Raw genomic sequence first — 16821 nt, 5'->3', positions numbered from 1 at the left:
ACCAGATGTTTACACTGTTTTAAAACATTTTTTATGTTTGCCTGTGTGAATTTGGACACATTAGTAGGGTGTCCTTCAACAGGGACAACTTTTTAAAAATTATTTAAACTATCAATTATACAAAAATATTTTTGGGGAATCAGGCACATTCGACTCTGTATATTTTTCTCCAATACTTGGTCTTAAATTATTTTTGCATCTTCCGAAAAATGAATTGGCTCAACACGGAGCCGATTCATCAAGATACTTATAAAGTAATAATGTAAACAGTGGTTGCAAGAGTTGGGCCAGGACAAGACAGTGGGGGCAACATGTAAGGAACAAAACATAAAACTCATAAATGCCACCAAGTCTCACAGAAAAGTTGGTTCTGGATGATTAGTTTTCTTTGCCTCCTAGAGTTGAGAATAATTTCATAATCATTCAAAATTTATGAACGCTGGCAGCAGGTGAAGGCATTTTTGTTTTGAAGAAAAAATGTTATCTGGCTGTAGAGCATGAACATCACGAACATTTTAATGTAATAAGTTTTCAAATCGCTGACGATGCTGAACATACAAGCTGGGTGTCCTTCATGCAGCACACCCAGCCCACTCTGCACCAAGATAAGAAAAGCTAATCTGTAACCAGTCCTATGAGCTCTCCGGTTTCCACGGTGTTCCCCCACATTCCACAGGTGGCACTGAGGCAGCCTGAGCTCCATCTGCCTCTTACCTTCCTACTTTCCCACAGCGTCCTCGCACTTAGTTTCAAAGTTATTATTTTTTAATTCTTCTTGAATTAACAGAAGTATCTAGATGAGTTTAAAAAAGAACAGCGGTCAAATGGAGCTGGAGGAAACCATCAGAAACCCGGGTTTTAAGGACGCAGACGACGGCGGGTCGGCGGCGGACACCTCCAGCTCGGGCACCGGGAAGCGACGCGACTCCACCGCGGTGAAGCTGGACGCGGCTGCGGAGGAGTACACGCAGCTCAAGCCGTACGCCGGGATGCCCAAGGAGGTGCTGCTGCTGCACTCCTCCCGGGCTCGGTACCGGGTGCCCAGAGAGATCCTGTTCTGGCTGATAGTGTGCTGCACCCTGGCGCTGGTGGCGGTCACCATCACCATCATCGCGTTGTCCCCGCCGTGCCTGCGCTGGTGGCACATCACCCCGGTCTACCAGGTCTACCCCCGGTCCTTCAAGGACTCTGACGGGGATGGAGTCGGAGACCTCAAAGGTCGGGTGTGGTTGTTTTTAGTATTTTTTTTATTGTTATTATTATTACTGATAAAAGAAAAGACATGATTTACAATCTTTTTAAAATATAAAAAGTAGTACCCAAACATAATCTCGTGCCACAAAAAAGTCACATCATTTACAAATGGAGACGATGTCTGTGCAAATGAATCAGAAGTTTTAAAATAAATAAATACAAGGTTTAGTTGGAGTTCTCAAGCTAGCTGTATAGTGAGACACGATGGTGTTAACATCATGCTGTGGGAATAGCTTTCTTCGACGTGATGCAGCGAGTTGAGGTGATTCTGGAGTTTAGAGGAGCTACAGCTCACCTCGAGGCACATTGCAAAAAAAAAAAAAAACCAAAAAAAACTTTTTAATTGAATCACACATACTTTTCAAATAATCCCAGTACTGTAAACTCAGTTAATTATCTAAAGTAGTTTAAAAAGTATTTTAAGGAAACCCATCAGACTGTATGGGGTTGCAGCAAGCGCATAGCAACAATGTTGCGTTATTGGCTTCACAGAAATCCCTCATATCGAGCATGCATTTAGCAATAACAAGAAGAAACCTCCAGCAGAACCAGAGCCTGGCTCAGTATGACTGACTGGGATTTGAGAAGAATAAAAGCTAAAAGCGTAACACGACTATTCTGAACTTTAAGAAGGTTTTAACTTTTCATAAAAAAAGAGATTGTTTTGTGTTTAGGAAATTCTTGCTTAACGATTATAATCAGATTGATTTCAGACTGAAACATTGTTTTTATCTGTTTATAACTGCAATGAGAATGCTGTGTAGCAAAGCAGTAAAATGCTGCTCTGTTACACAATCATTTTAGGCAACCATTTACTTTAATCAACAATAATACAAGTGTGCTGCATCTGTCAGGGCCCGCTCAGAAACTATTGACTCTTTGCAATTACATAAAACTACCATTAAGAGGAATTCAATGACATGTGCATCTTATAATCTGAGTACTTCTGTGTCGACCCATGCAGGAATTAAGGAGAAGCTGGACCACTTCCTGGACCTGAACATCAAGGCGGTGTGGATCAGCCCTTTCTACCGCTCTCCAATGAAAGACTTCGGCTACGATGTGGAGGACTTCAGGGACGTCGACCCGCTCTTCGGAAACATGCAGGACTTTGAAGAACTTTTGGCTGAAATGCACAACAAGGGTGTGTTTTTGTTTTGTTTGTTTTTTTCAGAGAAGTGGAAGTGGGATTCTCTGGTTTAGTGTCAGATGATGGTGACACCTCTCCTCCTCAGGTCTGAAGCTGATTATGGACTTCATTCCCAATCACACCAGTGACCGCCACCGCTGGTTCAACCTGAGTCGGACCAGAGATCCTCACTACAAGGATTACTACGTCTGGACAGACTGTGACCCAGCTTCCCCGAAGCCTAACAACTGGGTTTGTGTCTGTGCTGCTGTTTCGCACGGTGTTGGGTAAATTTTCAGATTTTTTCCCAGTGTTGATCACAACCTTCACTTGTCATGCAGGTGAGCATCTTTGGAAACTCCTCGTGGACTTATGATGAGGTCAGAGGGCAGTGCTACCTGCACCAGTTCCTCAAGGAGCAGCCAGACCTGAACCTGAGGAACCCCGACGTCGTTCAAGAGATCATCGTAAGATACCGATTCTTAAGAAGACTTTACTATGTAATAATTTTGTTGCATCACTACTTAACCTGATGAAGGTAAAAAAGAAAAAGCCTAAAATTGATAATGAAATGAGTGTTTTTATCCTTCCCCTTCAGGATCTCATCAGTTTCTGGCTGGAGAAGGGGGTGGACGGCTTCCGGATGGACGCGGTCAAACACATGCTGGAAGCAGCACATCTGAGAGACGAGCCACAGGTGGATCCGGACATGCCGCCGGTGAGCGTTGCCTCCGTTAATCGAATACGGGTGTTCAAACGTTCTCGGGCGCTTCAGACCTCGCCACACGTGATCACGTTACAAGCACAAACCCCAGTGAGTTTCATTGGGATTTTATGTCGTTTAGACCGACACAAAACGTACGGATGTGACGATACTTTGTAGACTCGACCTTTGGTGAGTCTACAAGGTTGTCCATCAAGCCACCTTTTGTGACCTGATGGCCCAAAAAGTTGTTGGTTTTGTCAGTCCAGAGCCCTTTTGTCCATATATTTGCTGTGTTGAGATGAACTTCAAACTGGACTTTTAATGGGTTTGTGTTTTAATAGTAGGTTCTTTTGTTTTGTTTCACCACTTATATGCTAAAATTATGGCGTACGCAACTCAGAGCTGAGCTCAGCAGCCTCTCTGAAAAACAGGTGAACGGCCATGTCTTGGTACATCAAATACAAATTAAATACACAGAAGTTTGTGGTTTAGTGTGACAAAATGTGGAAGAAATTTAAGCACAACGTACGATTCAAGCTCGCATCAAATGAATTGATTCTGTCAAGAGTAGCAGACCGAACGCTTCCCACCTTTTCACAAGCGAACGACGACACGAAGCATAAAAACGGTTTCATTCTTTTCCCGTGATGATATATTCTCACAAATCCTCAGCTTTTTTTTTTTTTTTCCTTTCTCGCTCGTCGTGTTAAATTTTAATTGCCGCTGTAACTCCCACCGCTCAAAGTTCAGCTCAGTTAACAATCCCCGCTTTAACCTTCCGTTATATAATCCCGATTTTATTTCATTGACTCATAAAGTGGCGTGTCAGAGTCCAGATTAGAATAATGAGATGCATGAAAGCAGCGGCGTGGGCAGAAACACCTCGGCCGACCGCAGCCGGCGGAACAGCCCGTAACAGCTGAGTGGGATGTTTCTCGCTGTACGCCGTGTGCCATTTATTATTTATCGCTGGCTTAAATGTCAGGTTCATCCTGCGCTTTTCTTAAGAAAACACTGTAATTGCAATTCAAAGACTTAATGACACACTCTGACATAAGTAAAGAAAACCTCGCGGAGGCACTTTTTTTTTTTCCACCCCACCTCCCCGACAGAAAAGATTAGTAGAAAAGAAGCATATTTTAGAGGATTAGCAAGTCACTGGGATTTACTGACCACTGTGGACTAATGCTGTAATGCTGGGACTGACTCAGACTTTGATTTTAGATCACACTTACAGAGTTTTACATCTTTGGACTATCAAACAAAAGTAATTTATGGTCTGTTGTAAAATTGAAAACGCAGCCATAAACTTATCTGTGGCTTTTTAAAACTGCTTTAAATGTTTATGGCTGGTAATAACTGCAAAAACACCACCGTGTTTGTGAGTTAGTGGTTGGCATAATGGCTCATTTGTTCGGTGACGATGTAAGCCGAGTGGTTTGGAGTTACCCACGCAACCCGGCGCATCAGGTGTTAGTCACTGGCCTTTAAGCGGAAACTGAGGAGCGAAGCAGGTTGATTCAGTCAAAGATGTAACACTGGGTCTTGGTACTGGCTGAAATAGAAGTAAGACACATTAGCCATTAACAAGAAGTGAGCTTCTTTCTTGCAGTTGTTCTAAAAAAAAAAAAAAACAACAAAAAAAAGGTTCACCTATAAAGCTAGAGGAAAACTTTCCTTCGGTTCTGCTTGACTTATTAAGTCAAAGTCGGAGTCTTATATTTGTTTTCTGCTTGCATTCCATCAGCCCAATAAGAAACCAGCCGGAGAGCGGAGTCTGATTTACAGACAAGCCCTCCCTAATTTCCAGTAGTCAGAAAACCCCCCCCCCCGGAAAATCTAGCCTGGAAAATCCTTTCTGCAATGCAAAGCTTTTTAACTCTACCGTCTCGTTTAAAAATTTTCTGTAATGTTTTTGCACTTCAGGAATTGGTAACTACAGAGTGGGACTTGTATCATGACTACACCACCAGCCAGGTGGGCTTGCACGACATGCTGAGAGAGTTCAGAGCAGTGATGGACGATTACAGCCGAGAACCTGGCAGATACAGGTAGGAATACATGCAGTTTTATTAAAAGTAGAAGCACATTTTGATAAATTCCCTCATAATTAAGGTTAGTTTATTTCAGTAATTTCATTCAAAAAGGGAAGCTCATTTTACAGAGATTCATTACAAGCAGAGGCTGCAGCATAATAATTTGTAATAGAATATTTGTGGTAGTTTTATGTAAGATTCTTTTTATAAGAAAAATAATGTTTTCTCATCAGCTGCAAACCATGAACATCACAATGAACTGAAAACACAAACTACAGTGATTCATTGTGTAATGAATCACTATAGGATTTCACTTTTTAAATCACTGAAATAAATTAACTTTCTGACTGTATCTTAAAGTTCTGAGTTGTTCTATAAATACAGCATTCCCTGATAGCTGGATCTTATCAGAAAACCGATAAACTAGATTGTAAGATCATTTCTGGTTTCTTTGTAGCTGCCTCTAAAGTATAAAAGATGCTCAACGTAAAAACAATGTACTATGGGTGGAGTATGCGCATATTTTCAGCAGGTTTAAGACTGAAGGCATATTTACTTAATGATTTCACTTTTTTGTATCAGAACAGTTTGGTAAGAAACGGCAGCTTAGTTTGTGCACCATCTCACACATAACCTGGGTTTTTATTGTTCTGCAGGTTCATGGTGACAGAATCCTATGACTACGAAGAGGTGGATAAGACCATGATGTACTACGGAACGCCACTAGTAAAAGAAAGCGACTTCCCCTTCAACTTTTACCTGCTGGACCTGCCTCAGAACACCAGCGGCTGGTGGGCTAAACATCTGGTTGAGCTCTGGATGTCCAACATGCCCAGCGGAAAATGGCCCAACTGGGTGGTAAGTATTTACTTAATTCTTCTGGAATGAAAACAAAAACAAAAAAAAACTAATGATGCCCTTTCAAGTGTGTTGCAATTTATTCAACATTGTACAAATAGATATAAAAAAGATAAGCTCCAGATTCTCTTCTGATAAGAAGAAAGAGACACGTGCTTATGATAACAAAGATGATGTTGCGTTTTCAGCATTTATGATCATAAACAGCAAAGTCCTTTTCAATGCTGCAGCTGGTTTGGATAAGGGTCATCTATTTTATCACCCGGGTATTCAAATGAGTCTTCTTAGCAGATGTATAGCATTCTTAAAGACATGTCAAGTTTATTTGTATCGCACATTTCAGCAACAAAGCAGTTCAAAGTGCTTTATACCATAAAAACATAATACAGTAACAGATCATGAAGCAAGCAATAAGCATCACATTTGGTCATATATGTTGATCCGTTTAATACTAATCAAAGGCAGATATAAACAGGTGGGTTTTTGTTTTATGACTTAAAGGAACTCAGTGTTTCGACAGCTTTGCAAGTTTTCTAGAAGTTCGCTCCAAATTGGTGGTGGGTGGAAACTGAAAGCGCCTTTCATTAAGGCTGATTTCACACATTCACACAAACATTCCCATGTTCATAGATTGATACACACGTCATTAGAAAACTCGGGGTAAAGTGCCTTGCTCACGGGCACGTTAACATACGCTATGGGAGGAAGCTGGAACTGAGCCCACAATGTTTCAAGCGCAGGATGACTGCTCTGCCCATGAAGGATCAGTTCTCTGCCATGAGTGCAACAAGGTCACGCTAGGAATCGGTATCAGCAGGTCAAATCTAAATAAATCTGCGTAAATTTCAGTTTGGGGGGCATCTATAATTTCTGTTTTGGTGTACAACTTTTAAGTTTCTCTCTTGAGACTTTTTTTTTCCTAACAAAAACCTATAGGGTAAAGTCTTTTGTGATCCACTCAGCTCAGTCTCATTCGCCTCTCCACCTCTTACCTCCACTGCAACCAGGTCGGAAATCATGACAGGCCTAGAATTGGCTCCAGTGCCGGTCGGATGTATGTTCGTGCCATCAACCTGATGCTACTGACCCTCCCTGGCACGCCGACGACTTACTACGGCGAAGAGATTGGCATGGAGAACATTAATATCACACAAAGCCAAGTGCAAGACCCTGCTGGGAAATACAACGTGGTCAGTAGAATCTGTACCCTGAACAAACACTAAAAACACGTGTACAAAGATATGATTTTAATTCAAGGCATTACAAAAAAAAGGAACAGTTCAACAGTATAAAGTAGGCTTTATTGTTAGTTAGCTGTAGTTACTGTGTATAAGGTCAATTGGAGTATAATCATTTGTATTCTTTGACCTCAGAGTCTCAGTCGGGACCCCGAGCGATCTCCGATGCAATGGAATAGTGAGAAGAACGCGGGTTTCAACACCCAAACCAACAAGACCTGGTTACCTGTGCATCCCAGTTACGAAACCGTCAACGTGGAGGTATGCGACATCTAACGCAACACTGAGAAAACCCCTGGTAAAAGATAGTTGTCATATCCATCTCACTGGTTTTTCTTTCGTCCATTCTTTCCCCTCAGGCCCAGAAGGAAGACAAAGGCTCCGTTCTCTCTCAGTATCGCTTCTTGAACAGCCTGCGGCAGTCGGAGCTCCCTTTTCTGCGCGGTTGGTTCTGCTACGTCCTCTCCGACACCAATGTCTTCTCTTACCTCAGAGAGCTCGATGGGCACAAAGAAGCGTACCTCATTGTGATTAACTTCGGCAAAGAATTCAGCACAACGGATCTCTCTGCTGTTAAGGAGCTGCCCTACGAGCTCCGAGTCCTGATGAGCACCAATGCAAACAACAACCAGAAAGTATTCCAGAAATCCCGCATCCAGACAGAGGCGGGAGAGGGTTTGGTCATTCGGTACTCCACCTACACTCGGTACCATCCCAGCCATCCCGCACAGTGCTACGTCTCTGAGAAGGCCTGCTATTTGGAGACTGTTGGCGTTCTTTACAAATGCTAAAGCAATTTAGCATTTATGAAAACTGTACGCTCTCGTAAATCGACTTACAGAGGTTGTCCTGAGGTGACTTGATTCAGAGGGGATAATGGAGTACAATAAAGCAAACGATTGTCGACGAATTCGCTGGACGTGATTTCTTTCTTTTTCACATGCAGAGTGGAAGACTTGGTCGTCACGGTGATGCAAATACAGCTCTGCTTTCCTTACTGCCTCTTCAGAGCTGAGCTATCTCTTCCTCTTGCGTCGAGGTTGTGGAGGGTCCAGGTTCAGCTCCGTGTATAGAAACGCAAGCCTAAAAGCCTCCTGCGTCAGGCAGAAAACACACTTTTTTTTGGTGAATTTAATGGAAAGTAAAAGTTTAGCCAAATTATGACCAATATACAGTATTACATATGCCTGCTGAACTCCAACACATTGGTGTGGTACATTTTAAAAAAATATGGCAAAATCTCTTCATTTCCATGATTCTGAACCAGTTCTTCCACAGCTACGGATTTTGTAAAGCTTTTCAGCATGAATGTAATGACAACACCTGTTAGTTTAATTTTAAAGCACATATATTAAAAATATTGCTCTTTAAAAGCTTCCTTAAATCGTACGGTGCAGATCAGAAGTTGATCTACACCATTATTTGCATGAATTAAATAACCTAGTACTAATGTGTAACTTCTAATAACACATTTCAGTCGTTCTTTTCCAGGGTAGAAAGATCAAAGGACTTCAATGGTCTTTAAAGTTTGTTTTTTTCCTTTGTTTTTAATGTGGATTTTCTCAAAGAAGCAATAATTTTCTCAATCTGGCTTTGGCGGCATTGGTAGAGCTCGTTTAAATTGGTTGGTTTCCTGCCACAAACCCATGATGCTGTGGTGCTGTCATAAAGTGGAACAGACTCCTTCGAGTATGGCTGCTGTCATGGACAAGCCAGATGCCTTCAGGAGAAAGGTTTTGCGGCAAAGGTCGAGCTATTGTGCTACAAAGACAACAACGGCGTTTGGAGGAGGCGAGGCTTTCAAATCCAACATCACTGCATTTACTTGCCTCATTCAGGTGCTGGTGAATTGCTCAAACTGGATGAAATAACCCAGAACACACATCATAACTGGTTTTGGGCTTGCCAGTGGAGGCTTACATTAGGTTTGTGGACAGGCTTCAATCTTAACCCAAGTGAAAATGCATTCAATATTTGGTGAGTGTCAGGAAACCAACCACAAGTTGAAAGATTAGCCAAACATCCAACCAGAGCTATCACAGGAGCTTGTTTCTAGATATCAGGAAGTATGGTTTCTGTACTTAACCTTCCTGTTCTTCCTCTTTATGACTCACCTCTTCCAGCATCTGAACAAAGTCTTCAGGCCCAAGATGGTTTGCTCCTGGTTGGACGTTCAGAACTATGCTTGGTGCCGATTCACAATCTGAAGGAAAGAAAACAAAAGGCAAGATAAAAGAAAACGGTCTATTTTTAGAAATCGCCTTCATCTCACTGCGAACCCAGTATCTCTACGTCTAACTGCCCCACTCCATGTTATCCACCTTCCTCCTTTCTGTGGCACGGACTGATTCACAAGTACGGTCTTGACCTTGACAGCTCCCCTGTCTGCGGAGTCTAATCTCTTGCTCTGATACGCTATCTCTTTACCATGCTAATGGGCCTTCCCGCCTGCCTCGGTGCGCCTGTGCCATCAGCACTTTATCAAAGACTCAGGAGAACAGAGAGACAGATTAGGGAGACATCTCCCCACAAGCGCAGGCACTGAAGCTGCCCGGTGTGTACGTGAACAACGGGGGTGCGAAATGGTGGAGGAGAGAGATAATATGTGCATTTGAAGCTGGAGGAGACGAGGCAGAGATGGAGAGAGAGCGAGAGAGTGGTGTAAATAAGGAGTACCACCAACGTCTTGAAGGAAGATAATAAGTGAGAGGGAGAAAGAGCCTGTCTGGGGGGGGAAAAAAAAAGAAAGCAATTAGCTGACACATGCACAGGTTTTACCACAAGGTGACCAATGCTACACAGTGGAAAGACATCCCCCAGACACCCGTACATCTATTACCGCTGCCTTCCCTGACCTTCACACTGACACTACTATTGGGGGATGACCCAGAGCCATAAAACCTCTGTCGAAGAGGAAATGACTCCTAGAAGAATATGGAAAATCTCCATGGGATTTAAATTGCACCGACGACCTCGTCCAACGAAAAGACGCATTAAAACATCAACGGGAGAGGTTCTCTGAAAGCAACCTCACAGGTGTGCTTCAAGGGAGAAGACTGACAGCAAGAAAAGCACTCTGATATAAATATGAATAAAATATACCATCAAACAAAACAAACGGCTGCTGTCACTTTACATGTCAGCGGCCGTAGCGCTCCAATTATAGAAAACTATTAAAACGGAGTCCGTCTGTAAGTACCTGCATTTTGCTTCCTGTTTAAGTGCGTATGAATGGCTTTCTTTATACATTTGGCGTATTTGAGGACTCCTTCCAGAGGAATCCTGGGATCACCGCTGTAGGCTGTCAGCAGCATAGATGGGTAGCGCTGTTTCACACAGAAAGAATGGAAAAATAAACATTAATTAAGAATATCTAAGAGTTGAAAGAAAAGGGATTTTCAAATCATAAATTTAAAGTTTGAGATGATCTATACCTAAAATGACAGATGAATATACATTTAACCACAAATGTATGAAGTGAATTCTACATGATTTTTTTCTTGTTATATTGCGCCGTGTAACAAAATGAACAACACAGAAGTTAGTTTAAGAGAGTGAAACGTTAGAGGAAGCAGCTTCTTCATACCTGAGGAGTGATGTTGTGAAGGGGACAGTATGAAGCGATGATGTCTCTGTGATTCGGGTTTCCCACTGCGTCGCCCCACTCATCTCTGTCCTCCACAGTCAGAGGCAGATCAGCTTTCTCCATGGTTCCCAAAACATCGAGGAAAGGAGCCTGCACAGAGACAATGATGCCTTCAGATCAAGACACAAATTCACTCATTTTTTTCTTGTATTTTTTTTTTTTTTGCTAAGTTCATTTGTATTTTATTTCAGCAGGATGATACAGGACTACCTTACTGTCTATTTAGATCAGCTCTATTATAGAATCAGTAACATTTTGTAACATTTAACCTGAAACCTGAACTCTGATCATAAATACAAATTCTATACGTTTCTAAATACCCGAAAGGTGAAAAATCTTCTACAGATCGATGTAAAAAGTTTTTCGTTTTTCTGAATTTCTGGCACTGTGTTTAGATACTTAATGATAATAATAATATTTTATATTAATAACAATATGTAAAATATTTTAACCCTAAATATGGATGAAACCTAGCCCTCAGTAGAGACAACCTCTGAGATAAACACACAGACCCTGACACTTTAACATCTCACCTGCAGAGTCACAGCACGCATCATGTTTGGTTTCCAGTTGCACAGCGCCGCCACTGGCACGGCTCCAGCACTGCAGGCTGTGAGGGCCGTGAGTGAAGCAGAGGAGACTCCCGAAGAGAAAAGCTTCTGGAGACACGCCTGGAGGTCCTCCACTCCCCTCCGCTTCCCTTCCACCCGGGTTTGTCTGTGCCAAGAGAGGCCGCGCTCCCCCCCGCCCCTAGAAAAGAGACGATCGCCAGAAAATTGTTTTTTTTGGACATGCAAAGTATCTTCCACTGCAGCGTTAAGTGTTCTCCATAAAATCAAACTTTATTAGTGTTTGAGAGGCTGACTTGAATTATTATGCCATTATGAATAAATTACTTGAAAATGTTCTCAAAAACAACAATATTATCGTTTATTTCAAAAAATTACTGGTCAATTCATTGTCCAGCAACATTTGTTATTGCGACAAAGCCTAAACATTTAAAAGTTTAATGTCTTTAATGGTAATAATTTTAGTACATGTTCTTCCAGCAACATTTGGTTCCCAGCATGACTCTGTGGAGTCCATAACACGTGTAGAAGATGATGCTACTTTTTAAGAGTTGTTGAACATTCCAAGTATGTAAAATGTATTTTAAGTCTACCTCAGTTTTCTCAAGGATATTTATGTTCAGATGTAGGTTTTGATAGATGAATACGATAGATCAGGTATTCCTTTCTGACTGTTTCACAGCGGCTACCTTACACTGCATAAACTCAGATCCCTGACAGCTCAGCACAGTAGGAAAGTGGAAAACCTGCCAGAGTTTAGAAGAAAAACAATCTGGAGTGCACAAAGGAAACCTGTTGCTCAATCTAACAGGAATCTAAGATAAAAGGTACTTTTTGCAACATTTAGTAAGCCTGTTGCAAATAATCTAGAAAAATCGAATCCGTTTTTTATTTTTATTTTTTAAATCACAAAAAGGATGATGCATTACCTAATATGACAGTAGGCCAGCGCCCAGCCTTGCTCCAACAGAAAACGCCTCACTGGGCAGAACTCCATGCTGAGGTGTCTACCATAAGCTCCGTATACATGTACAAGCAAAGGCGCCTGACTCAGATCCTCCACAGGTACGGCATGGAGGAGCGTCACCGGCACTAAAGTGCCATCCTGATGAAAGAACCAAACAGCGGTGGGTGTTTTCGCTGGTCAAGGTGCGACAAGAGCAGAACCATCTCTCTGCTTGCAACAGTTTACTCTGTGAGTTCGTTTTAAAGACGGTCTTACTTGGCTGCAGGCCTTCAAGCGTGTGGTGACGTACTTGTCGTGAGTCTCAGAGTGGGTCTGAGTTCCTGGGTCTGACAGCAGGAGTCCTTTCTCAGGATCCAGCGAGAATGGGACGGGTGGGTGGACGGGAGACGATAACAGGAACTCTAACACGTCTTGCCGGTCTGCCAAGCCCGGTTTCTTGGTTTCAATAGAGCAAGCCCAGGAGGGGAGCTTAGAAATGAAAGCAGAAATATAACATTACTAGAGTAAAAAAAAAACAACCCCCCAAAAACCATGAAAGAATATAAGAATGGGTAGAACATTTAGAAGAGTTTTCTTCCAAGTCACTGACCTCTATAATGCATGTTTCTTTGGGATTGCGCAGTGACATCACGCTCAAAGCGAGTTCATTGGCTGGTGTCTTTAGAACCAACAAACAGTAGTCTCCAACTACGTCCATGTCTTTGATTGTAGAGTCAGGTTTAGGGACAAATAAAGACGCCCACGAAGCCGTTGACGGCTCAGATGTGGGAGATTGCATCACCTAGTAAGCAGGAAGAAGACGCACATTACGTGAAACAAGAATAACAGATATCTACATGTTTGTTGCTTGAAGTAACCTAATACTTTATGAGAAATCAAAGGTAGCTGCTGATAGCATGCAGTGTCTCGAAGGTATTCATACCCACATTTTAACCACTTTCAGTGTACTTTATTAGGATTTTGTAGAACAAAATAGAGAAATGGGAGGAAAATGACACATGGCTAGAAAGCATGACACTAAATTCCCCTGCTTCAACCAACAGTGGTTAAAAGCACAAAACATTTGGAATACCTTAAATCAATTCATCATTTAACATGTGTAACTATTAGACCTTAAGGCAGTACAGATTATGGAAATTTTAGCTACACAAAATTTTAAAAAATGCCATGTGCTGACACTTTGGCACCTAAACCAGAACTACAAACCCAATTTACATATTGATCTAAGAGGAACTAAAAGCCCAAAATGAGGAATCAGCTGTAATAATTGGGCATTAGAGTCCATATATACATATAATTTTTTTTAAGTCTTACATAAATTTGCATTACTGTAAATATTCAGTTTTTTTCTCTTAGATTCATTTTGATAAGTTGCTGTTGAATCTCTACCTGGTACTCCTGTCCTGGCCCAGTATTAGCCAGTATAAGGAGCGATCCTTTCCAGTGCTCCACATGGTAGAGGAGGTCCAGCTGACGAGGCCGAATCACAAAAGGCTCTAAACGGGACTTTGTCACATCAATCAGCATCACCTCTGAACTTGTTCTACTGTTGCAGTTAATGGTGAGGATCTGTCGGTCTCTGGACAGGGCGACCTCCACAAACACACTGCGGGGAGGACGGTACGGTTTAGGTTACTTGGTTGATTATTTGACAGAAGGAAGACGGTTCACCTGACGCTACACCAACACGTACTCAGGCTGAGTTTCCTCGTGCACGGACGTCACTTTGCCGCTGCCTTCGGAGGCGAGGTCCAGGCGAAACACGGAGCTGGAGCTCAGGCCTTCCAGAGTTGTGTAAAACAGGACATCATCCGTTGCCCACTCTTCACAGATGTACGTAAACATAAAAGTCAAGATCAATGCAAAACTGCATCTCTACATTGACTCATTTTAGGTTTTCGGTGCTTAAAACGATCTGACTGGTAACTTGTTCTGTCCTTTAAATCTGACGTTAAATTTACAAAGCCACATGTTACAGATTCCACCAGTTTCTAAGACATAAGTAAAAAGATAAAGGCAGAATGGTAAAATAGGAAAGATTAATTAAAAACAGAAAACACATCCAATTCTTAGCTATAAAAGGGATGCATTTATTTTTTTACTACAACCGCATATTACGTATATTTTGTTTTAACTCTGTAATCTTTGGCACGGCTGAATTATTCTAAAACATTTTCGAATATTTACCAAAGCTGAAGACGCTCTGTAGCTCCAGAAGGATGTAGTGGGGGGGCAAAATGGAAGTATTTCTCTCTCCAAGTCTCACAACAACACACCTTGATTATCACAGTAAAAAAATATGAAGTAATTACAGTGTGGCAGTCAACATTTTGGAATAAGTCACACCTCCATGTTTAATTTACTTGAGCTCTTCTGTGTGACAACATTTCAGTGTAGCGGCGAGATGCTTTTCATGTGGAGACAGACGAATTCTCTGAATTGTCCACTGAACCCTCCCTTCACGCTCAGCTCTCGTCCTCCTTTCTGCCCTCGAAGCATGTTCCAGATTTAACACCTGCTCAGGCTCTGGAGTACCTAAAAATACGGAGGACGAGGAAGAATAAATGTCTATGTAAATGTAATTTCTATGCCAATGAAAATATATGTTCATTCACTGCTTACGATCTCTTTTGTCTATTCTGTAGATGCCGTCAGCTTTGATGAAGTACACATGGTGACATCCGCACACCTGGAACGGGACAAACCACAGGAAGTTGACAGAGTAAAAAGGAGTTTTATTCATTTATAAAGTTATTGACATCCAGATTAGGCGACTTGAGAAAGGCGGAGTATCCAGAGAGAAACCCCATGCAGAAACACCCAAACACTACAATGTAAACCACAACATGATTACAACCCCGAACCTTGTCTTACCACGGAGTAATCAGGTATACTGTGGAACCTGTGGTATGTTGCCCTCAGTCTCCTTACAAAATGCTTCTTTAATTGCTGGTACTTGTCAGATCCAGAGCTCAGATGATCGGATGACAACCCAGAAGCTTCCTGCAGTAAGAATTCAAACCAAACAAAAACACTTAATGATGGAGCGACATTACACTATTAATAAGGCATTCCTTGACTTAATTACATCTTCTTTTCATCACAAAAGATATAGAGACACACTTGAAAAATCACTAAATAAAAATTCTTATTTTTTTCCATTTATTTTAATGTTGCTGAATATAAGAAAAAAGCACAACCAATAAGGACATATTTATTTCAACAAACAACGTGAATGTGATCATCTATTAAAATGCATTAGGCTGGAGTTGAGCAGCATGAAATCATGTTTTAATTCTCACATACTTTAAAGTAGTCCTAAATCCTTGTGCGTTTTCTGATTTACATTACTATAACAACAACAAACTTCAATACAATTTCTTGGGATTTCAAGGAGTAAAGCATCCTTCTTAAGCAGTCCACTGCATTCCAGTCTACGATGGTTCTCTGTGGAGATGGTTAAAGCGGTGTTAGATTTCTATCACACAAAGCATTGTGAATGTAGGCCAAAACGTAAACCGTTTCTGGCTCCTGTTCCTGGTGAATTAAAGCCAGACCCAAAGCATGATGCAGCCACGACCACCAGATTTTTTTAAATTTTTTTATGGAGATGGTGAGTTCAGGGTCACCATAGTTTTGCATGACAATTTTGGCCAATTCGTGGGTTCTGGCGAACTGCAAACAAGACAGCTTTCTTATATTGTAGCCTACACAGCTAAACGTTGTCACATTATATGACAACACGTGAAAGCAAAATATAAGCGTGAGCATTTTAGCAAGGAGCTGTAACCTCCAAAAGGGCTGTCACCCCAAGCCGTCTGTTGTTCGGTTTAGTACTCGTTTTAACAACTTGGTAAAGAGGTACCACTTTGAATAATGAATGACTTCGAACAACCGAATGATGGAGCACTCCGTAACTTTACACCAAGCGAACAGTGAACATGAACTTTAAAGTTCCCTGAACATTCTTACCGAAGTGCACCAACGCTGGACGGATAAGGACAACCATGCTTTCCGTTTAGAAACCCTAGGGTCCCAGAAACGAACACGAAAAACACCGAGTAGCGGAGCAGAGGAGCACAATAGTGAACGTAAAACTCTCATATCTAAAACTGAACTATTAATTAGCCATTGCAGTGTTTACGTTCAGTTAATTCGCTCACTATTACAACCAGAGAGCTGCATTTGATATTCTAAGGCTGAAAAGAAAGGATATGCGCATTTAAAGCGTTAATATTTACAATTATGTTGTGAATTGACATTCGTTATAAGTTAGCGACAGAACGTTGTCAGACTAAAGCTGACATGATGACGCAGCCAGAAAAAGACAGACTAAAACAATCGAGCTTGCTCACGTGCTGCAAACAGTTTCAATTGAAAATCGAGTGCGATGTTTTCAGGTATTGATTAGTCTGCCT

General features: G+C 41.7%; 2 protein-coding genes across 2 annotated transcripts; one reads left to right on the top strand and one right to left on the bottom strand.

Annotated features, from left to right (window-relative positions):
• Positions 1 to 8131, top strand: slc3a1 (solute carrier family 3 member 1). Its single transcript, XM_014975802.2, has 10 exons — positions 1 to 1218; positions 2219 to 2398; positions 2490 to 2635; positions 2725 to 2850; positions 2982 to 3101; positions 5016 to 5140; positions 5782 to 5983; positions 6991 to 7173; positions 7357 to 7482; positions 7581 to 8131. Exons 1-10 carry the CDS (start codon positions 798 to 800, stop codon positions 8010 to 8012), a joined length of 2061 nt encoding a protein of 686 aa, XP_014831288.2. The 5' UTR covers positions 1 to 797; the 3' UTR covers positions 8013 to 8131.
• prepl (prolyl endopeptidase like) lies at positions 7216 to 16708 on the bottom strand. The gene is made up of 15 exons (XM_014975794.2): positions 16376 to 16708; positions 15278 to 15406; positions 15026 to 15092; positions 14767 to 14938; positions 14591 to 14679; positions 14097 to 14226; positions 13793 to 14009; positions 12993 to 13184; positions 12659 to 12871; positions 12366 to 12541; positions 11401 to 11617; positions 10808 to 10957; positions 10421 to 10547; positions 9336 to 9424; positions 7216 to 8315 (listed from the first exon to the last, which is right to left on the bottom strand). The coding sequence occupies exons 1-15, from the start codon at positions 16505 to 16507 to the stop codon at positions 8238 to 8240; spliced, it is 2178 nt and encodes a 725-aa protein (XP_014831280.2). The 5' UTR covers positions 16508 to 16708; the 3' UTR covers positions 7216 to 8237.
• Between the last annotated feature and the right edge of the window lie 113 nt (positions 16709 to 16821).

This window comes from Poecilia mexicana, unplaced genomic scaffold (assembly GCF_051168715.1).
Source record: "Poecilia mexicana isolate PSO_F unplaced genomic scaffold, ASM5116871v1 scaffold_15, whole genome shotgun sequence".
NCBI classification, from domain to species: Eukaryota; Metazoa; Chordata; class Actinopteri; order Cyprinodontiformes; family Poeciliidae; genus Poecilia; species Poecilia mexicana.
The sequence above is the reverse complement of the archived record's forward strand: the minus strand, read 5'-3'. Positions and strand labels throughout refer to the sequence as shown.